Source organism: Dipodomys spectabilis, unplaced genomic scaffold, assembly GCF_019054845.1.
Source record: "Dipodomys spectabilis isolate Male_0828 unplaced genomic scaffold, ASM1905484v1 ptg000125l, whole genome shotgun sequence".
Classification (NCBI taxonomy): Eukaryota; Metazoa; Chordata; class Mammalia; order Rodentia; family Heteromyidae; genus Dipodomys; species Dipodomys spectabilis.
Genome location: NW_024870802.1, coordinates 5,351,861 through 5,374,332, shown reverse-complemented (window position 1 = coordinate 5,374,332; position 22,472 = coordinate 5,351,861). Strand labels below are relative to the sequence as shown.

Here is a 22,472-nt window from a genome sequence, read left to right as displayed (position 1 = left end):
AGAACAAAGAAAGCCATGCTAGAACTTGAGGTTGTGAGTTGAAGCCCTAGTAGCAGCACATACACACAAAAATAGAGCATTACAATTTCATAAGGAAATATTGAGAGAATCCCAACGCTGGAGGGGTGTGGGGCTCACCTCTTCTTGCCCCTCCCACCCCTATAAAAAGCCATAGTTACATGTGAGTCATTTTCTCAGGTCCTACTAGTCAGAACACACTGGAAGATGACAACTAGAATTCTGGCTCTTCTGGCCCCTACCTAGGTGAGCCTTACTTTCCAAATCTATCACAGAGATATAATTCCACCCTCCCAGAAGTGTTGTATAAACGAGAGCAGATATGGAAAGCACCTGCCTAGTGCCTAGGAAATACCGTACAATAAATGACAGCTATTGTTACCAATGTAACCTGTGGTTTTCCTTAACATTTTAGCATAATTGATTCAGAAAGTTATTCTGAGTTCTGGAAAACATCACATTCAATGGCTGCTATAAAGACTAGCTCCTTTGCCATTCTCTTAAGAGAAATGTTTTGGCTGCTTCCAATTTTATCATCTTATAAATAGCTCTGTGATGAACAACGTTGTGAAATAGTTCTACCTCCCCCGTGTTTTGGAGATTTTTTTTCCCCTTAAGATTAGTTCTCAGAAGTGGAATTACTAGGGGAAGGATAATAAACATTTTTAGGCTTCATACACTTGATGTCTGATTGCACAAAGCAGGTGTTATTTCGCATACCTTGCCTCCCCCAGTCTTCTTGCCATTCCCAGAACCTCTTGTCCTCTCTGGCAGTGACATCAGACTGCTTCCTACCTCCCACTCCTTGTGCAGTCGTCGCCTCTGATCCTTCAGCTACAGATTGTCCCCCTACCACTGCCTAAATTAGTAAGTCCTCCTTGATCTTCAACCCCTTTCCCTTGCCCTCAGCCCTCCCTCAGTCAGGAGCTGAGTCTTAGGCACCTCTTTTCTTCTCCACTCAGCATACGGCACTAACAATCTCAATTTCATGTCTTTCTTGGGTAAACTGTCTCATGAGGGCCAATGTGGGCCAACTTGGGGGAATGTGGCTACAGAGGCCCTAAGCACTCAAGTCTTCCATCAGGAGAAGAAATGGAAGATAAATTTAATAAAGTGTCACCTTGAAGGATGGAGGTGAAACCACAGTTTTTAGACTCCAAGTTTTTAGACTTACCTCTCTACACTACAAATAATAAAGTCAAGGGAAAGAGCAGAGATTTATTCCATAAGCACATCACGGGAAGACAGTATTTCAGCCCATTTTTGGCCATCTTCAGGGTATAGATGTGAGCTTTGAGCTTTATAGACAACGAACTGGTGGTAGGGGGAGAATGTATGCATAATTGTCAAGCAGTCCTGGCCAAAATATGACCTGGTTGATCATTATTTCAGTCTTTGTTTGGGGAGAAGGGGGTGGGGGTTCTGGAGAAGTTATCATTGCTGTCATCCCTGACTGGATTAAACAAGTTATTTTGCCTGGTGGGTGGTCTGTCCTGAACCACTATTGTTCCTTAAGGATCGATCGCTTAGGTCTCTTGTCATAAAGATGTTATTGATCAGCCCTGTCCTTCCTGGAATCTAAAATGAAAGCAAAGTGACTGAAGAGAAAATGGTTTTGTGCAGACACATGCAAAATGGAGGTAGAGATGCCAACCTTTCCCTTAATTCATGAGCTCAAGTAAGGAGTTCACATTTCTCAGCAAAAGTAGCTTAGGAGTACCTCTTACAGAGGCTTTGGTGCAAGTTCCTAACAGATGGGAATCCGGGGATCTGGGGATCTTTGTTCAGAGTCTGATCCTTGTTGAAAGTCTGTGTTACTGTGAGCTAGCCACCGTGGCTCTGAAGGGGCGAGGGATTCTCAACAGTTACCCAGCAAGTGTCCTGTTGACTGTCTGTGTGACACAGGCACTGTCATTGAAGGAACAGTGAACACGACAAGATCTGGCCTCTTAACACTCACAGCATTAATTCAAATTCTACTCAGTCCACTCCAAAAAGGGGGGGGTGGGTAGGGTTGCAGGTACAACTATCATGCCATAAAACCCTCCAGTCTCAGATACCCTCCTCTTCCTCCTACTTCAGTGGCTGATGAAGCTTCAGTCCTTATAGAATCCATCTTGCCACCTACCCAGTGTCTAAGGCTCCGATTTATGCTGTTGCCAGCCTTCTTCTCCCTGGCTACCTCCTCAAGAGCCAGCTGCTATCTATGAGTTTCGGTGAGTGCTGAATTCCATTCCACCAACACTGAGATAAGGCCAGAGTGTGGCCTGGGGCCTGCAGGCTAATGGCAAGATAGATAGCACTCTGACTTCTTGAAGGTGCAATAGTAACAGGAGCAAATAGGTAAAGGATTCCTGTAAAGGAAGAGAGGCTGGGAAGAAAGGGAAGGAAGAATGTTAGAGGTTAGAGGTGGGATATGGCCATCTGGTTAGAATGAGGACTTTGTGTTCCAGTAATGAATTTGGATTTTTTCAGGTTGTGTGTAGGTGGCATTTTGACCAGAGCAAGTGGGTCCCTACTCAGATCTCTGTTTAAGATCATGTCGCAGTGATGAGATCAAAAAGGCCTGGAGACTGGAAATGACGGTGGTAGGGGTAGATAATGCAGCCCTTAACACCAGTCATGGCGTTAAAAAACTCCTGAGACAAAAATGCACAGATCCTTCTACAAAAATTAAAAACCCCATGGCTTGAACTCAAGGCCTGGGTGCTGTTAGCTTTTTTCACTCAATGCTGGCACTCTACCACTTGAGTCACAGCTCTACTCCCATCACTTTGCTGGTTATTTGGAGATAAAGACTCCCAGACTTTTCTATCTAGCCTGGCTTCAAACTACTTATTCAAATGTCAGCTTCCGGAGTAGCTTGAGTTAAAGGCCCAGTGCCTGGTCTTAACTCATTCATTGTCTCTAGGAGCTGTTCCTTAACACTCTCCCCTCCCCGCTTTCCCATTCAACCTGGGTGCTCATCTATTTGTTCACAGAATCTTAAAGAGACTCCAGGCAGGACCAGGCCTCCCCTCTGGGCTGAAGTTGACACAATTCCTATTCACACTGGGGTAGGCAGCACCCAGCAACTCAACAAAGAACATAGTCCATGTGTGTGGCTCTACAAAACAATGCTATCAGACAGGCCCCAGAAAGGGTAGGTTTGTGAGGAAAGTTGGGATATTTAAGGTCAAAGAGAAAGAAAACCCTCATTATCAAGACCCCACTGGGTAGTGTGAGGACACATACTGCCTTTTGGGGAGGAGGTGGGGAGGAACTACAGTCCAGGCTGACCTAGAACTCTCAATCCTCTAGTCTCAGGTGCTGGGGTTACAGGTCAGTTGTGACCACAAGCAGTCTAGACTATCCTGATTACATTTGCGCTTTTTTTGTTGTTGGTCTTGGGGCTTAAACTCTGGGCCTGGCTGCTATCCCTGAGCTCTTGAGTTGAAGGCTAGCGCTCTACCACTTGAGCCACAGTGCCACTTCTGGTTTTCTGGTGGTTAATTGGAAATAAGTAAAGGGGCTCATAGACTTTCCTGCCAGGGCTGGCTTTGAACTTCGATCCTCAGATCTCAGCCTCCTGAGTAGCTAGGATTACAGGCCTGAGCCACCAGGGTGCGGCTGATTGATTATATTTGATTTCCTCATTTGATTTCTTTCTTCTAGAAGTTGTAAACAAGCTCCAGCCTAAGAATTAAAATGGCTGACACTGGGCTTCCAGGCAGAGATGTGTTTCCATCCTACATAACCCATAGTTGGTTGAGCTGACCCTCCACCAATCTGCACAAAAGGCAACTCCTGTCTACTTCCCCAGGAATGGGGACCGGAACCCTGAAGCTCCCGGAGGAAATGGCAAGGGACAAGACAGCCTGGGATTACATTTGAGCCACAGATAATCCCCCCCCAAATCCAGAAGCCACCTGGACAGCATTTTACTGGACTGAGCTGCCTGTTCGCGTTCGCGTGGATGCGGCTGCTGAATTCATCCATTTTCCCGGAACCAGAAAACCCTCTCGTTTATTTATCTCCCCCCCCCCCCCCACACACACACTTTGCAAAAAGAGTGATGGAGAGAAGGACTGCCAGTCCTTTTGAGGGGAAGATCGGTTTGCGGGGACTGACTTGCTGGCTGTCTCCCCACCCACCTCAGCTCCCCATTTTTGTATCTTAGAACTTGCAGTACGGGGACATCTCAAACATGTATCGATGTCTAGGGAGGAGATGGTGTCGTGAGCCACCGGCGTCCATGATCATGCACACCCCCCAACCCCGGGGCCGCTCTCAGCCCCCAACTCCCACACACTGGGGTAGGGCAGGAACCTGCTCGGGCCTCATCCGGGGACCCTGCCTGGCGCCCGCCGTGCCCCCGCCCCCCCCCCCCCCCCCCCCGCCCAGCTTCTCAGTCCAAGTCTATAAAACTACAAGCCTCCTCATCGGCTTCCTCCCGTTCCCACACAGCATGGGTCACCGTGGCCCAGTGGCGTTCCCGACAACCCACAGGCGGTCCCCGGTGATGCTCGAGTGAGTCCCCAGCGCGGAGCCTCGGAGAGAACCAGCCAGGCGCCTTCCACTTCCTCCTCGCTCTGACTAACGCTCCGCGCCCGCCTCGCGCCTCCCGCCTCCCGCTCCCAGGGTGGAGGCGGGAGTTGCGGCGCCCCTCCCCCTGAGTAGGCGTGGCCTCGAGAGAAGGGGCGTGGCCATACCCATATTTGGCCTTATATGGGCAGCCACGTCATAGGACGCGCACTCATTCACATAAAACGCCGCGCGGCTGGCGGAATCCCCGGCTTGTGGGGGGGAGGACAGCGAGTGGTTCAGGCTGGGTGCCGAGCGGAGCGTGCGGGGCGGGAAGCAGCAGCGGAGCGGCTCCCACCGGCGCTGGGTTCCGTCGGCCGGCCGCAGCCCCGCGAGTGGCCCTCCTCCCGTACCTCGCCCGCCGGCACCCTGGCCGTGGGCACTTGCGGAGCGCTTGGCGCGGGGCCGCTGAGCAGCGGCGGCGGCGGCATGAAGGTCACGTCGCTCAACGGACGCCAACTGCGCAAGATGCTCCGCAAGGAGGCGGCGCGCTGCGTGGTGCTCGACTGCCGGCCTTACCTGGCGTTCGCCGCCTCGAGCGTGCGCGGCTCCCTCAACGTCAACCTCAACTCGGTGGTGCTGCGGCGGGCCCGGGGCGGCGCGGTGTCGGCGCGCTACGTGCTGCCCGACGAGGCGGCGCGCGCGCGGCTGCTGCAGGAGGGCGGCGGCGGCGTGGCGGCCGTGGTGGTGCTGGACCAGGGCAGCCGCCACTGGCAGAAGCTTCGCGAAGAGAGCGCCGCGCGCGTGGTGCTCACCTCGCTGCTGGCCTGCCTGCCGGCCGGCCCGCGGGTCTACTTCCTCAAAGGTGAGCGCCCCGGGCCCGCCGGGGTCCCCCTCGGTGCGCGGGCGGGGCGTCCGCCCGCATGCCGCCCCCCCCCCCGGGCCCGCGTTCCTCGAAAGCATCCCGCGGTCCGGGCGTCCGCCGGGCTGCGCTCGCCCCGGGGGTGCTGTTTCGTAGTTCGGGGGGCCGTGGGTCGTCCCCCGGCGGCGTGGACGCCCTGTGCGTCCCCGGGGGCAGGGCTCGGAGCTTTCCGTGTAGCTGTCGGCCGGGGCCGGACTGGGCTCCCCGCTCCCCCGCCTCGGCCCCCGCCCGCCCCGGGGAGGAGGGCGCCCGGCGCCCTTCTTCCTTCGCGCTTAAACAATGACAGTACCGGCAGGCCGAGTCTTCACCTGCCCCTCTTGCCCTCCTGACCCCGGCGAGGCCCTCCTCTCCCTTGCCATTGTCTTTGATCGCTTCTTAACACTCGTTCTTCCCGGCCTCCCAGACCTTTCTCAAGCCCAGTTTGGAGCTGACAGACTTCGCCCGCCCCTCCCCGAGCCAGGATTATCTCTCCGGACTGGTCCTGAGCTGCCAGCCCTCCCCCCACCCCGGCGGGGGGCGCGGGGGGAAGGGGCTACGGGCCAGCCTGCCAGGATCTGGGAAAGTCAGGGGCCATGTGAGGTGGAGACGGTTCCGTGGCCTTAGATTTGAAGCCTCCTGGTTCACCTGCTGGGGGACATAACTGTGGTTTCCGGTGCGGGTGGGCGATCACTGAAACTCTAAAGAGCATTGATTTCTGGCTCGCTTCCCGTGTGTGACTGCCTTGGTCACCTCAAATGTATGGTGCAGAGATGAGAGTTGAACCCAGGTTAGGGGCCCAAGGTTTTGCCATCCCTGTTATCTGGGGTTATGATGCTGATGTGTTTCCGACCTCAGGGACAGTGAGCTGAGAGAGTTGAGATCCTAAAACTCGGGGAATGTCAAACACTGAAGGCCTAGGAGAACTCCCGAGGTTTGTAGGCAGCTCCTCACCTATTAGCACCTCTTGCCCACTGTTCTTGTTGATCCCTTTGGGGAGATAACGGAGATGGATGATCATCTTCTCTATATAGCCCCCCCAGGGAGGATGGCCTCCTAGCTCTATGCAGAGCTTTTTTTCTCTTCCTGGAGTGTTTTTATCAGCTCTACTTAGCAAGGCATACAGGAAAAGCTTCTGCCTTCCCAGCTTTCAGGAAACCCTCCTAACCCTGCCTTTGCTTCCCCACCCCAGGGTTATGAGGACACAGGAAGTAGGCAGTTTTGGAAGCTAAGGAAAATTATGTTTTAGATGGTTTGGATTTTATTTCCATTTTTTTTAAATTTGGGGGTGGTTAATGTGTGCATATGTATGTGTTGGTAATGGGAGCTGAATTCAGAGACTTGAATGGAAATTTTTATCTAGATGAAATGATACACATACAGATGAAACTTTGAATAGCACAAAAACTGTATAGGTGTTGTGTTGTATGTGTGTTGCTGTGGGAATTGAGATCTGGGAGGGCCTCGGTGCTGTCCCAGGCTCCACAGTACCATTGTGTTACTTGACCACACTTCCACTTTTGGCAGCTTCTTTCTTCTTCCTCCTTCCTCTTCCTCCCTCCTCTTTCTTCTTCCTTCTTTCTTCCCTCCTTCCTCCTTCCTCTCTTTCTTTCTCCTTTGAAAAATATGTATTGCACACATCCTAACCCCTATTTCTGCTTCCCAGAGACAGCCACTATTTTATGGGCATTTTTAGATAATCCCCTCAGGTTATCTCTAAATAATAAGCTGGTTATATTTATTTCCTGCTTTGGTCTGTCTTACCACCTAGATCTTGAGTTCTCACCCACATCAGAATGCACATGTGAATTCCCCTTGTGAAAACTCTCCAGATTCCCTTGCTTGTTGAAATACTATGCAAGAAGAGAAATAACCTTGTCTCCATGTTCTGGTGTGTAGACCATCTTGTCATGAGGATTTCCAGGTCATAAGTTCTGTGAGAAAGAATAAAAGAAAAATATTTCTGTGCATTTGAAATTTTAGTAGGAATTGTTACATTTATAATAACACTATCACTTTTCAAAGTATTGTCAGAGGAAAATTCCTTTCTCTCCTTACCTAACTCATATCCTTACTGAAATTAGTAAGAGTTCAGATTATAACTTGGTGTCCTTCTGATCTTGAAACGATGCCTTTTATACTTCCCATAGTCTCTTTTCCTAGACAGAGATCCACTAAAGTGAGATGATGGAGACTCTAGTTGCATGGCCCTTGCTTATTTGTGTAGTGCCTGGATATCACCTCTGTTTCCCTGCCAGTGCAGTGATTGAAAACAGACTTGCTGTAGGTTGAAGTGACTGTAAGAATTGCCATGGCTTGCAATGAGTGAGGCATCAAAGAAGAATGTTCTGTCTCCACACCTCTGATGGGAGTGGGTGGAAGACCGAGCCCATCTAATCTCCTGACCCCAGTTTGAAGAGGCAGGGCTCTGTTTATCAGTCCCTCCACTATAAGGAGATTCTTTGTCTGCCTGCCTTGTTTTGTCAACAGGCAGGCTGGAGGGATCTAGCCCACACAGGCACCTCCTTCTGCCCTCCTGACAGCCAGCTCTTAAGTGGTCTATTTAAAGCCAAGAGATGAGGTGGCCTAAAGGCTTCTTGCAAACCTAATCCTAGGTTTGCCACCCCAAATCAGTCATTTTAGCTCCTTCTACCCAAAATATGGCCTATGCACAGAACACAATCAGGGGCTTTACTAAGGATACCTCCAAGGATATGTGGATCAGTGTGAGTTTAGCATTCTCTGCCTCCTAGAAGGAAGGAGACTGGGGGACTGGGGGTGGGGGGGGGAAGCTAATCCATCAACATCTCCACCTCTTACCACCCTCCTTCCATCTTCCGGCCAGGCCCCTTGTCATTATGTGGTCACTGTGGAGCTGTCTCTCAAAGTGACCACAGGGAGATTGGGTGTACTAAATGGGGGTGGGAGAGTGAGCCAGGGGAAGCAGTCACGGCGAGATGACTCATTCTAGGAATTGACTGCAACCTCTGGGAGGGAGTTAGAGACTAAATCCATTAACCATTTCCTACTGCAGGTTTTTTGTTTGTTTTGTTTTTTCCCCCAGCACCAACACAGAGTAAAGGGAGGCTTTTTGGTCCCAAAACACGTATTTAATTAATGATTTGACACCAAATGAATTTTGTAGTCTATTACTAGACAGAAGTGGGTTTTGTGGAGCTCTCAGCAGAGGCCTCCTCTGCACACCCGCGGCCTTGTCAGGTTTTCACTTGGTTCTTCAACATTTTGTGTGATGGCTCTGAAAAGGCTTATCTACATAGGGATGAATTTCTGTGACTCAGTGTCATTTTTAAACTTCAGTGATCTGTCTGGAGAAGCTAAAATGTAATGGTCGGATTCTTCCTCACCAGCACTGACTTCTCAGTGGGACATGGGAAGAGAGGAGTCAGGAGGGAAAGATAATAAATAAGAAGTCAGAAAGGTTCACAGGGGAAAGAGTCAGGGTTGGTTTTCGTTTTTGTTTTTTGTTGGGCCTGGGTGCTGTCCCTCAGCTCTTCAGCTCAAGGCTAGCGCTCTACCACTTGGGCCACAGAGCCACTTCCAGCTTTTTCTGCTTACATGGTGCTGAGGAATCGAACCCAGGGCCTCATGTATGCAAGGCAAGGATCCTACCACTGAGCCACCTTCCCAGGCAGAATCAGTTTTATAGAGACTAAGAAGTTCGAGATCCTCATTCTTCCCATTTGGTGGAGAAGTTAATTAACTCTATTAATGACTCTAAGTTAGCGCACAGGAGGGACTATCAGTAGTGTTTTTTCTAGTATCTTGGGAGTGGGAAAGGCCCAGGCATTTTAGTGCTCAAGAATTGCAGGCCCATCCCCTTATCAGTGTAGGGGTCACATCTGTATGTAGTTCTGCTTTGTACATGGCCTAGGGAAGAGCCAATTCAGTGGTTTTGTGTAGCCACACCTTCATTTTAGATACTCAAGATAGAAAATAGCTTTTGTTTTCTGGCAGGGTTTGGCTAATACTTGCCACATGTCAAATAATTCCTTTCACAATGGGTTAACTTTGATAGACACATTGCCTCTCTGAAGTGAAGAAGTGATGTGTGGGTGGGTGTGTGCATGTGTATAGAGCCCATTTCTATGCTCAAACTACTTGATGGTTTTGATTTTTTTATGACTGGCTTCTATATTAGCTTACGAGGTTTTTTTTTCTTGAAAGCATACTATAGTACTGGCTAATGTCTTTTCTGACAACCTGTACAACCAATGGCTCCATCCATCTCACTTTTTGTTTACTTGCTTGTTCATTTTTTCAGGAGGATATGAGACCTTCTACTCAGAATACCCTGAGTGTTGTGTAGATGTAAAACCCATCTCACAAGAGAAAATCGAGAGTGAGAGAACCCTCATCGGCCAGTGTGGAAAGCCAGTACTCAGCCTCAGCTACCGGCCAGCTTATGATCAGGTATGTGCTTTCTAGCTCTGCCTTCCCAATGCTCTACCACCTGTCCCTGCTTACATTCACTCTTTGTAGATCAGGGTGCTGGCATCGTCCTCTAGCTCAGAGGTTTGCCAACTTGAGTTCTAGCCAAAAAGTAAACAGGCATCCTTCCAGATCACACGCCAAAAAGAGCCAGGAAGCCACAGGATGCTGGAAAGCTTCTGGAAAAAAAGGGGAAGTGAGTTAGAGTATTAGTGGATGGCTAGGGTGGTTCAGAGAAGCCTGGAAATACCGGATTAGGTTTCCCTGAAGAAGTGTCAGGCTGGGCACTGGTGGCTCATGCCTGTAATCCTAGCCACTCAGGAGGCTGAGATCTGAGGATTGAGGTTCAAAGCCAGCCCCAGCAGAAAAGTCCATGAGACTCTTTGCTCCAATAAACTACCAGAAAACCAGAAGTGGTACTGACTCAAGTGGTAGAGCTCTTGTCTTGAGTTGAAGAGCTCAGGGACAGTGCCCAGGCCCAGAGTTCAAGCCCCACAACTGACACACAAAAAAAGTCAGAGCTGCCTCTCAAGCTTTTGTGTTTTTGTAATTGTGAATATACCAGTTTCAACACACCCATCTGTACATGTCAAGGTATGTGTTGTTGGTATTTTTAGCTGAAATGGATGGATGGAGAAGGGTGGGTGGGTGCTACAGAGAAGCCACTGTTTGGATGTCTAAGCAGGATCCTCTGTGGCTGGTTTTGGTTTTTCTTTTATTTTTTTAACAGGGTCTCACTAGTCTTAATCCAGGTAGGCCCTGAATTCATGATGTGCTTACCTCCCTCAGCCTTTTGAGTGCTGGGATTATAGGCATAAACCACTCTGCCTGGCTTTCCCTGAGGGTTTCTGATGCCTAAAAATTTGTAAATACTGACACCAGAGGAGATCAAAAAGCATTAGAGGACTTTGTGGTTCTATAAATGTGTGGGTTTTTTTCCCCCTCTAAAAGTTGTGTTTTGTGACAACGCCTTAAAGGGCAGGGAATTGCCTGGCATGGAAGATAGGAAAAGACAGCTGAGAATCTGGAGCTGGTAGACACCAGAGCTCAGACCACCTTACCACTGCACCCAAGGTGGAGGAATCGTCATGTGTCATGGGACTACTATAGGTGGTCCTTTAGTGAGATGGGCCCTTTGTGAAGACTCGGCTCAGAACCTCTTCTCCTATCTTCCTGCTCTGGTTCTTCTCAGGACCTCCTCTTTTCCACATGCCCACTGGCTTGGGCACCTGACTTGGGGGAGCTTTTCAAACTCCTCCCCCACCTCCCAAACCAAGCACATAGCCTAAGGCAAACCTTCCAGCCTTTAGCTTAGGCAGAGCTCCATCTCAGGACAGACTTCCAAGAAATCCTGATGGCCTTGTCCTGAATAGGATCCTTAGTCAGGAAGCCTAGTTAGCCTGGCTGGGTCCCAGGGTTGTGATTGTGTTTGTTTTCATGAAGAACCTCATCTTGTAGGGTGAGCTCTTGGCCTTTGAATTAGGGGGATCAGGCAGAGCTTGACGTCTGTGTTTATTTGGGTTGTGCTTTGCCCATTTCTCAGAAAGTGAAAGAGAAATAAGAATTGATGGGGGTTGCGAAAGCACAGCAGACTTTGTCCAAGCGAGGGTGGGTGGGGAACCCAGTGCATCTTCAAGACTCACTGGGGAATCCCTGAGTGCTACTTCTTAGAAATGCTTCCGTGCTTTTAGAAACCCTTTGTGGTTTCTGAAGGTCATTGGTGTCTTCCTCTTGAGTCTAGAGAAGATTTAGAAACAGAAAGAAATATGCCAATTAAATTGGCTCATGCCAATAACCTTAGCTGCTCAGGAGGCAGAGATTAGGAGGATTGAGGTTCAAGGACAGCCTGCTCAAAAAGTGAGCCCTTGGGGCTGGAGGTATGGCTCAGATGGTAGGATTACGCCTGCCAACAAGTATAAAGTGTGTTCAAGTTGGGAGTCTCATCTTAGAAGGGAAAAGAAAAAAAAGAGAGACTCCATCTTTGTTGTTGGTGGTGGTTGTGATGGTGGTGGTCGTCATCATGGGGCTTGAACTCTGGGCCTGGGTGCATCCCTCAGCTCTCGAGCTCAAGGCAAGTGCTCTACCACTTGAGCCACAGCACCACTTCCAGTTTTATGGTGTTTTCCTGCCTGGGCTGGCTTTGAACTGCGATCCTCAGATATCAGCCTCTTGAGTGGCTAGGATTATAGGCCTGAGCCATGGCTGAGACCCCCATCTAAATAAGCACAATGGGGCACAACTGTAATGTCAGCTATGGGAGGCATAGGAGGATTGCCATCTGTTAGGAGGCTAGCCCCAGCCCAAAACTCAAACCTATGTAAAAAACAACTAGAGGGAATTAAAAAAGGATGGAGCTCTGGCTCATGTGGTATAGCACCTGCTTAGCAAGCTCAGGGCCCTGAGTTCAAACTCCAGTATTGCCAAAATAAGAAAGGGAAAGAAATTTAGTTTCAGGAGTATGTTGGGCCAAGCTCCAGGGGAAGTTGGATGGGGTCCCAGGCCTGATATGTCAGCCTTTTCCAGGCATACAGGAAAGGGAGAGATCTTAGTGTATGTGCTTGCTGCCTCCTTGAGGTGGGTCTATTTATGCTCATTGGTATAGACCCAGAGCTGGTCAATGGGTGAGTAAAACTGCACTTGGGTCTCTTGGGTCTCTGGAGGACTCTACCACCACTGGTGTTTTCCTCCTTGCTAACCAGAGGGGAGCTGAGCCAGAGCATAGAACTGCTGGGATTAACTGAATCCTTATTTGCCCTGTGTCCTCTCCAGCGTGAGAGCAGGAGCTGTGTTCTATATGGATCCTAGTTCTCACCTCGAATGAAAATGGCAGCTTCATAACATGCCAGGTTTTACTGCATCCATTATCCCATTTCTGTCTTAGCAATTATCCTGAGAGGATAATGATTGATGTCATCTGCACTTTACAGATGAGGGTTCAGGGGTCAGAGAAGCTGCTCAAGGTCATGTCAGTGAGGGGCAGGCCTGGGACAGCACTCAGCACTGGGAGGGGTGCTCCATGTGGGTGCAACGGCCTAGCCTCTGGAGAAAGAGGACAATTGTTCCTTCCTGTCTTCACCTAAATACTGGATTTCACATACAGACCATTTTGAAATAGATTCAGAGGAGTCCTTGCTGCTCATGCTGAGTGGTCAAACTTGGGTTTTTCAGTCCCAGTTCTACCACTGACTGGCTCTGACACTGGCAAGTTAATTAAGCCCATCTGAGCCTCAATTTACCCATTTGTAAAATGGAAAAGTTGTCTGCCTTATACATTTTTGAAATTAGTACCATACAAGAATCTTTAAAGTGTTATACCCTTAGCCATAGCCACTGTAGCTGCTACTAAAAATACCAGTGGTTATCATTATTAACCATATATAAAATCCTCTGTAACTTTGTGTGTTCGCGTGCACGCGCGCACAGATACTGAGCTCTTGGATCTTTTGCTCAGGGCTGGTCCTCTGACCACTTGAGCTACACCTACGCTTCCTGCTTTTTGTTTATTAATCCTCAGATCTCAACCTCCTGAGTAGCTAGGACTAAAGGTGTGAGCCACTGGCACCCTTGGTAGTTTCTAAGACACCAAACTGGCTTCTGTTTAAACACTAGACATCCCCCAAAGAGAAAAGGCAAACAGCAAGCACTGGGTAAACAGAATCCCCTGCGCAGTCTCTGGTCCCTTTCTGTGTCATGTATCTTGGTTTCCATCCCACTTTTATTCTAGGACAGGAAATGGGTATTATGGGAAAGGCTCCCAAAGACTCAGCCACTGCCCAACTCCTCCCCTGCACACAATGTTTCTCTCTGAATCTCCAGGGACTCCACTGGCTTTTTCTTGTCACCTTTGAATCCTGTGAATCCAGATTGCTAGAGGCAAACTGGCTTCTTTTCCATTTCACCTGGAGTAGATGGGCTCTGGTGTTCCCTCCACTAGAAGCGGTGGGCATGGGCAATGACATAAGCCTTTCTCTCCAGCATCAGTGCTGTGTGTGAAGATCAGGGGCTGGGAAGCCCCTCTGCTTGTGATCTAACTTCTTTTTTTAGACTTTTTTGGCTTTTAGATTCTGAGCAGGTAGTGGTTATCTAGTTCTTACTTTTTTGAGGAGTGGGGATGGTGACACATTTTATCATCTCTAAAATCTAGATTATTTTCGTCTCAACAGTGTCTTGGGGTTGAGGAAATAACACTATATAAAATGTCCAGGTTGGGACTAGTGTAGTGACTCAATGCTTATAACTCAAGTCACTTGAGAGGCAAGAACCAGGAACACAACAGTTTAAGGCTAGCCTGGGCAAAAAATAAGGCACAGTCTCAACCCAATAGTGGAGCACAGTGGAGTGCACCTGTCATCCCATTATGGTAAAAGAGCAATTACGATAGTCATGGTCCAGTAAGCACAAAGCCCTGAGTTCAAATCCCAGTACTACAAAAACAAAAACCAGTTTATAAAGAAGGGAGCTCACCTTGTCAAACCCTTTTCCATCTTATCTGTGGAGAAACTGAGGCTCTTCCAAGAGTCAGAGGTCACTTCTCATGGCAGCTTGAATGTGAGTGCTGGCCTTTCTTTCCTCCTGTCACGTAACATCACAGCACACCACTTCTCATGCTGGTTAGCACGGGAAGGCAAAGGGTACTTCCTGCCTCCTCAGTAAATTCCAAAAACAAAAAAGAAACAAACAAACTCTGGGCCATGTGGTTTTGCTGTCACCGAATCATAAGGCAGTCACATAGGTTAGAGTGCCAGGATGAAGGTGCCACCCACTCAGGGCTAAACCACCCTGCCTCTCAACTGTCTGTACTTGGAAACCAGGAAGGGAATCTCCTCCCTTAAGAAACAAATAGGTCAGACTTTGTTTTCTTCTGTTTTTTTTTTTTTTTTTTTTTTTTTTGGGGGGGGGGGGGGTCCGGTCATGGGGCCTGAACTCTGGGCCTGGGTGCTGTCCCTCAGCTCTTCAGCTCAAGGCAAGTACTCTACCACTTGAACCACAGCGCCACTTCTGGCTTTTTTCTTTTTGCTTATGTGGTGCTGAGGAATCGAACCCAGGGCCTCATGCATGCATGCAAGGCAAGTGCTCTACCACTGAGCCACCTTCCCAGCCCCCAGACTTTGTTTTTAAGGGGGGGGGGGGGCGGAGAGGGTAGGATTGAATTCAGGGCCTTACACTTGCTAGGCACTCTACCACTTGAGCAGCATGTCTCCAGACACCTTATGCCCTGGTTGACCTGGGCTACAAATCCTCCTACTTGTGTTTCCCCATGTCACTGGCATGACTGGCATGTACTAACTTCACCCAACCATGTTGCTTCCCCCACAGCTGGGGTTACAGGTATGTACCCAGCCATTGGTTGAGATGAGGTCTCACGAACCTTTATGCCAAGGCTGATCTTGGAACCACAATTCATGGATTTCCTTCTCCCTTGTAGCTAAGATCACAGGCTTGAGCCACCTGGCTAATCTTGGTTGTTTTTTTGCTTTTTTCTTCTCACAAATGAACCAGCTCATCCAATATTTCCTGGGTGTTCTTTGTCTCTGTTTCTAGGGTGGCCCTGTTGAAATCCTTCCCTTCCTCTATCTTGGAAGTGCCTACCATGCATCCAAGTGCGAGTTCCTCGCCAACCTGCATATTACAGCCCTGCTGAATGTCTCCCGCCGGACCTCCGAGGCCTGCACAACCCACCTACACTACAAATGGATCCCTGTGGAAGACAGTCACACAGCTGACATTAGCTCTCATTTTCAAGAAGCAATAGACTTCATTGGTAGGTTTAGCTATCCCCTCTCTGAAACCCTTGTAGTTTGCATTCTGCTCTTTGAGGGTCCTGATGGGGCCTATATCTCAGAAAGAAATGTCTTGCTATGCGCCCGCCCAGCATTGGGGCCAAGAACACACACAGCTACCAGAAAGGCAAAGGGGAGGGCTTGCTATTAATAGGAGCTTTAATTTGCAAGAGAAATGAATTAATATAATTTTATGGCAATACTCACTGGCGCTCTTGTTGTTGTTTCTAACTGGGCGGGAGCAGAGTGTCCATGCGTAATGCTCCACATGAGGAAAGCAGGGGGAAGAACTTCTTAGCTGTGCTTCTACGTAGGTTGGGATATTTTTAAAAGCAAACAGAAGGATCGAGGGAGCACTACTTACGCACGGGGCCTCGAGGGCCCCAGCAGCTTTCCACAGTTCTGGCAAATGGCTTTGGAGGCAATTTGTTTTGCATTTTCAGCTAATTTTGGATTGAAGATAGCACTTGACTCAAGCTCCATGCTTTGTGCACAGAAAATTTGGCATCTTTTGTATCCCAGCTGCCCTCCTGGGAAGCAGTTATCATTTACTCCTTATTCAAGCCTGAAAACTGAGGCCTTGGCCTCTGGAGCCCTCTGCCTGAACAGACTTTGGCCTTGGGGTTTCCAGACACAAAAGGCTGCCTGGATTGTCCCCCCATACTTCCTACATCCCTCTCCCTGGGGGACTGCCCTGTTTTTTGTTTTCTTGTTCTTTTTTGTTGTTGTTGTTTTTAGTCATGGGCTTGAACTCGGCCTGAACGCTGTCCCTCAGCTCGTCAGCCACCAAGCCACTTCTGGTTTTCTGAGTAGTTTATTGGAGATAAAAGCCTCATGGCCTCTTTCCTGCCCAGGCTGACTTTGAACCGTGGTCCTCAGATCTCAGCCTCCTGAGTAGCTAGGATTATAGGCGTGAGCCACCAGGCGCCTGGCTTACTGCTTACTGCTCTGGTTTTTATCTTTTTGTTTCATTGGTAAATTCCACCCATTTTCCTGAAGCCTTCTTTCTCCTCTCTCTCTCTTTCTCTCTCTCTCCCTCTCTCTCCCTCTCTCCCTCTCTCGCTTTTTTTCTTTTTACAGTCAGTTGTAGAACTTGAGCTCAGGGCTTGAGCCTGAGCTCTTTTTGCTCAAGGCTAGTACTCTACCACTTTGAGCCACAGTACCACTTCTGGTTTTTTGGTGGTTAATTAGAGATAAGAGTCTCATGGACTTTTCTGCCTGGGCTGGCTTTGAACTAGGATCCTCAGATCTCAGCCTCCCCAATAGCTAGGATTACAGGTGTGAGACATCAACACCTGGCCTTCTTTCTCTTTAACAAGCCTAATTGTTAGAAATAAGATTACTTTTCTATCTTGTTGCAAGAGAAGTTGGAGGGGGAAGGCAGATGGAAGGCACAGTGATAATTACTTAGTGCAGGAAGCAATTACAAAATCCCCTTCACCACACATAATTTCTGCTCCACAGGAAACCCTGACAAACTCACCAGAGGCAAAAGACTGAGCTTATCCTGGTCCCTTGAACCTCTGTGTTGATCCCCCTGGCACCTGAGTGCAGGCAAAATGATGGGTTCTGGGTGGGAACCTTGACTTGTTCTCCCTGTGCCTGGGAAGGCCCTGCCCTTCTTCTCAACCTGTTATTTAATTACCTAGATAGCAACTGAGTCAAGTCATGAAACCCATCCCCATCCAGCTCTCCCATCCTGTGTGTATTTTGTGTCTGTCGTGTTTGTGTACACCGCCACACAAAAACCTACAGTAATTGGGGGCTAGGAATGTGGCTTAGTAGTAGAGTACTTGCCTAACATGCATGAAGCCCTGGGTTCAATTCCTCAGTACCACATGAAAACACAAAAAGCTGGAGTGGCTCTGTGGCTCAAGTGGTAGAGTGCTAGGCTTGAGCAAAAGAAGCTCAGAGACAGTGCCCAGGCCCAGAGTTCAAGCCCCAGGACTGACAAAAACAAACACAAAACCCTACAGTATTTTGAAAGCAGGGGAGACTTCTTCTGTGTCTTGCCCTGCTGATGGAAGGAGGGATTGGACTTCCTCAGTGGCCTTGTGCTGAGCCCTCCTGCCGGAAGAAGGTACTGTGGGAGGTAGCCCCTGAGGTGTAGGGAGGGTTCCAGAAACTGCATTCTAGATCTTTCTCGTTCTTGGATGGACCTGCTAAACTCTGGAAGCCAGTAGGGGAGCCAAGGAAAACTAGTCACAGTGAATTCTATGATCCTAGGAACTTGTGTCTCCGCCTTTGAACTAGTTCACGGGAGCTTTTGTTGTAGGTTTATTTTTTTTTTTCTTTTGAATTGTGATAGACTCAGCACCTCTAGCCAGCTGTCCTGGCTGTCCTTTGAGGGCTTTTTTTGTTTGTTTGTTTTTTGTATAATAGTATCATACTATTCTCTACATTTATTTATTTATTTTTTATTTTTTTGTCGGTTGTGGGGCTTGAACTCTGGGCCTGGGCGCTGTCCCTCAGCTCTTTAGCTCAAGGCGAGTACTCTAACTGCTTGAGCCACGGCAGTAGCCACACCTTTGAGGGTTTTTCTTGTTTAGCCATTCTCCCTGACCCCTCAGAAATACTATGTTTTAGATATTGCAAATTCATCTGCAGACTTCTTGAATATGGGACTGGTCGGGATAAGAGGATTGACTTTTCCCTCCCTCACCACTTGTTCTTTCCTTTTGCATCCTGTGGCCTTACATAGTATTGGTTACATCTAACTCTTCTGTAAGATACAGACCTTGTGGTTTTGATTGGATAATGTGCTCACCTTTATCTCTTCCCATTTTTAGCAGTGTAGTTCTGTTTGGCTGGGCCTGTATAGCAAAAAAGGAGGGGCCCTCTTCTGTCACTGAGCTCAAGTGCTAGCTGATGATAATTTTATAGCATTGCCTCCCATTCTTGAGCAAGCTGGCTGGAGTTTGCAAAAGCCATTTATACACTTCATCTAGTAAGCGTCACTTAGCAGGGTTATAATTAGTGGCCCTGCAGTATTTTGTTGAGAACCCTGGGAGTTAAGCCAAACATCCTTCCTTGGCATAGTCACAAGAGTGCCCAGGATGGTGGATAGGTCATTATTATTAATCCAATAGAAGCCAGGCACGGTGGCTCATGCCTATAATCCTAGCTTCTCAGGAGGCTGAGATCTGAGAATTCTGGTTTGAAGCCAGAAGGCCAGGATTCTTTATCTCCAATCAACTAGTAAAAAGCCAAAATGACTCCCATAGTAGAATCTACCCTTGAGTGAAAAAGCTAAGGAATACCACCCAGACCCTGAGTTCAAGCTGCAGTACCAGCACAAGGAGGGGAAAAACAAAATCCAACCTTGAGAGGCAAAAATTGCTTCTCCAGGTTAATCTTTAAGTCTGGGATGCTCTCAGAAAAATACGCATATCCACTAAAAACCTACATATGATTTCAAGGATTTTTCCAATGTCCTTTTTGAACCCCATCAGTAGAACCCAAGTTAAAACGACATCCCAGAGTCTCCTGCAGGTCTAGTGCCTCTGGTGGCAGAAGCTGCGAGTGACCTGAAGAACTAAGGCACATCTGTAAGAATTAAAAGGTCCTATACGAGGGCAGACATTAGTGGGACTCCACAGCTGTATCCTCACCAGTGAGGGTTAAAGACCAGCAGAAGTCTAGTGAGCTTCCATGAGCGTAGGAAAACTAGGTCACATCATTGTTGAATTTTTTATTCTAGTTCCAACTCACGTATTCTCCCCCCTTCCCTGTCTCTTCTTTATTTTTCCCTTCCAGACTGTGTCAGGGAAAAGGGAGGCAAAGTCCTGGTCCATTGTGAGGCAGGAGTCTCGCGTTCCCCCACCATCTGCATGGCTTACCTCATGAAGACCAAGCAGCTCCGCCTGAAGGAAGCTTTCGATTACATGAAGCAGAGGAGGAGTGTGATCTCCCCTAACTTTGGCTTCATGGGCCAGCTCCTGCAGTACGAATCTGAGATCCTGCCTTCCACGCCCAATCCCCAGACCCCCTCCTGCCAGGGAGAGGCTGCAGGCTCCTCATTTAGAGACCATTTGCAGACACTGGGCCCTGACATGCAGGGTGCCTACTGCACATTCCCTACCTCAGTGCTGACATCTATGCCCCCCCACTCCGCCGTCACAGAGTTCCACAGGAGCCCGGCGGCCACAGCCACATCCTGCTGAGACTCAGGAAGGGATGGGTGCCAGCCCAGCCTCAAGAGAAACTGTGATTTTGTTTTTTAAAACTCGTGGACATTTCATACCTGTGCAATACTGAAGACCTCTGTCGCACCGGCCCAGGGAGCTAGTGAAGGGGTCACCAGGCTTGCAAACAACTTCACACTGACCTCGAGGATGGGTTCTGGGGACTGAAGGAAGGCCAAGCCATTAGGAGAGCACACTGTGCTGACTACTGTACTTCCAGACCCCTGCCCTCAGGCCCGCCCAGTCCTCACTTCAGAGTTGGCCTTTTCATTTCAAGCATAAGGCAATAAGTCCCTGCAGTGCTGTGGAAGCCAGAAGCTGCTGGTCAGGCCAGGAGAAAAGGCAGCCGGGAAGCCGATCCATTTTGAAGAAAGCACAATTTCCATCTTCTTTTGGAAATTTTCCAGTTTCTGTTTCTTTCTGTTTCTGTCGCTTCAGGGCCTAAGCTGGTCCCCACTTAGAAAGGTCACCCTGTTGGGCATCTAGGCATGTGATGGACCGGCCCGTTTGAGCCTGGACTGGTTTTGGAGATTCTCTTATGGCTCTGATGGAGCCAGATGGTGGAAGGAGCTAGCCATTGACTGGGTTTCTGGGTTTCTTTTCTGCTGTGGTTCCTCCCTGACCTTGGACTTTGGCATGACTTATTCATACTTGAACCCGTCTCATCTCCCTCCTCACAGGAGCTCTGGTGTCATTCGAAAAGAGTTTCAAACCATAAGCCAAGAAAATGATCCTTTTGAGGAAGTGGCCATGAGGGCCACAGAAAGAGGACTCCTGCTGTATTCTGAGTTGGTGGCACGGAAACCCATCACTCTCTCAGCCTGCTGTCCTGTGTGCTTGTCTCCCGTCTCCTGTGACACCTGTTCCCTCCCAGCCCTGGGGATTGTCATCAGGCTACTGACTTGCGGGATTTACAGATTTTGCAAAGTGGTACTGCTGATTTTCTTTCTGTAGGTTATTTCTCCAGGGGAAAAGGCAATAATTTCCTAAAACCCATGTGAATGTGAAAAAAAAGCAGTATGTTATTGGTTGTTTTTTATAATGTAAAATAAAAATAGCAAAAGATGAAAGCATTCTTTGTGTTATTCGTGAACTGGGAAGGGGAGGCACACCTTTGGGCAGATACCTGGTCTGTTCTACTCGGTTTTAATTCCAGTTGAACTGTAGGGTGAGGCTGTGTCTGTCCACAACTCAGCAATCAATTTTGGTTTTCTTTTTTCTTTTTTGGGGGGGGACTGGTACTGTTTAACTCAGGGCTTTATACTTGTAGGGAAGGCATTCTGCTTGAGACATACCTCCAGTCTTTTTGGTTTGTTGTTTTTTTTTTTTTTAAGAAAGTCCTGTGACTGGGGCTTATATTCAGGGCCTAAGCACTGTCCCTTAGTTTTTTTCCTCAAGGATTGCTCTCTACCCCTTGAGCTTTTTTTACTTCCTGCTTTTTTTTTTTTGTCGTGGGGGGCTTGAACTCTGGGCCTGGATGCTGTTCCTCAGCTCTTCAGTTCAAGGTAAGCGCTCTACCACTTGAGTCACAGCACCACTTCCAGTTTTCTGGTGCTTAACTGGAGATAAGAGTCTCGTGGACTTTCCTTCTGGGACTGGCTTTGAGCCACAATCCTCAGATCTCAGCCTCTTGAGTAGCTAGGATTACTCACGTGGGCCACCAGTGTCCAGCTTCACTTCCTGCTTTTTTTTTTTTTTTTTTTAGGGTCCGGTCGTGGGATCTGAACTTCTGGGCCTGAGCGCTGTCCCTCAGCTCTTTTAGCTCAAGGCTAGCGCTCTACCACTTGAGCCACAGCACCACTTCCGGCTTTTTTCTAAAATTTTGCTTATGTGGTGCTGGGGAATTGAACCCAGGGCTTCATGCATGCAAGGCAAGCGCTCTACCACTGAGCCACCTCCCCAGCCCATTCACTTCCTGCTTTTATCTGGTTAGTTGGAGATAAAGAATTTCATGGACTTTTGGGTTGGCTTTGAACTGTGATTCTCAGATCTCAACCTTCTGAGTAGTTTGGGTTATAGGAAAGAACTACCAACGCCCAGTTTGTCCTGTTATTTCTGAGATAGTGTCTCAATACCAAGCATTGCCTGGACTGCAAACCTATTTACTTAGCTCAAATAGTTGGGATGATAGGCAGGCCCAACCACAATCCAGCTTCTTTTGTAATGGGGTCTTGTGAACTTTTTGCTCAGGTTGGCCTTGAGTTGTTAAGTTCACAAATCTCTGCCTTCTCAGCCACCTGCATCAAGTTACAAATCAGTGTTCTTATTTTCTTCCTTTAAGGAAAAAAGATCCTTTGTAAGCACCAGGTATTGAACTCAGGGCCTTGTACTTACTGATCAAGCGCTCTATTGCTTAAGCACCTTTTTGCATTGGTTATCATCGGAGTCTCCCCTTATTCATAAGTCAGATTGAGCTGTGATCCTTGAATTGTGCTTCCTGTTATCAGTGGGTATGACAGTTGTGCACCACTGTGCCCAGCCTTTGTGCTTCCCATACTTGTAACAGGTGGGCACCACCACCATTGATTGTAATGTCATCTTAGGACCTTTTGCCCAGGCAAGTCTCAAACCATCATCTCTGATCTTCACCTCCCAAGTAGCTAGGGTTACAAGCCTTGTGCCTCCTCACCCATCTCTAAA

General features: G+C 48.5%; 1 protein-coding gene across 1 annotated transcript; it reads left to right on the top strand.

Moving 5' to 3' along the window:
- Positions 1-4,797: 4,797 nt before the first annotated feature.
- Dusp5 (dual specificity phosphatase 5) lies at positions 4,798-20,225 on the top strand. The gene is made up of 4 exons (XM_042689621.1): positions 4,798-5,386; positions 9,702-9,850; positions 15,410-15,629; positions 19,405-20,225. The coding sequence occupies exons 1-4, from the start codon at positions 5,011-5,013 to the stop codon at positions 19,809-19,811; spliced, it is 1,152 nt and encodes a 383-aa protein (XP_042545555.1). The 5' UTR covers positions 4,798-5,010; the 3' UTR covers positions 19,812-20,225.
- Positions 20,226-22,472: the final 2,247 nt, after the last annotated feature.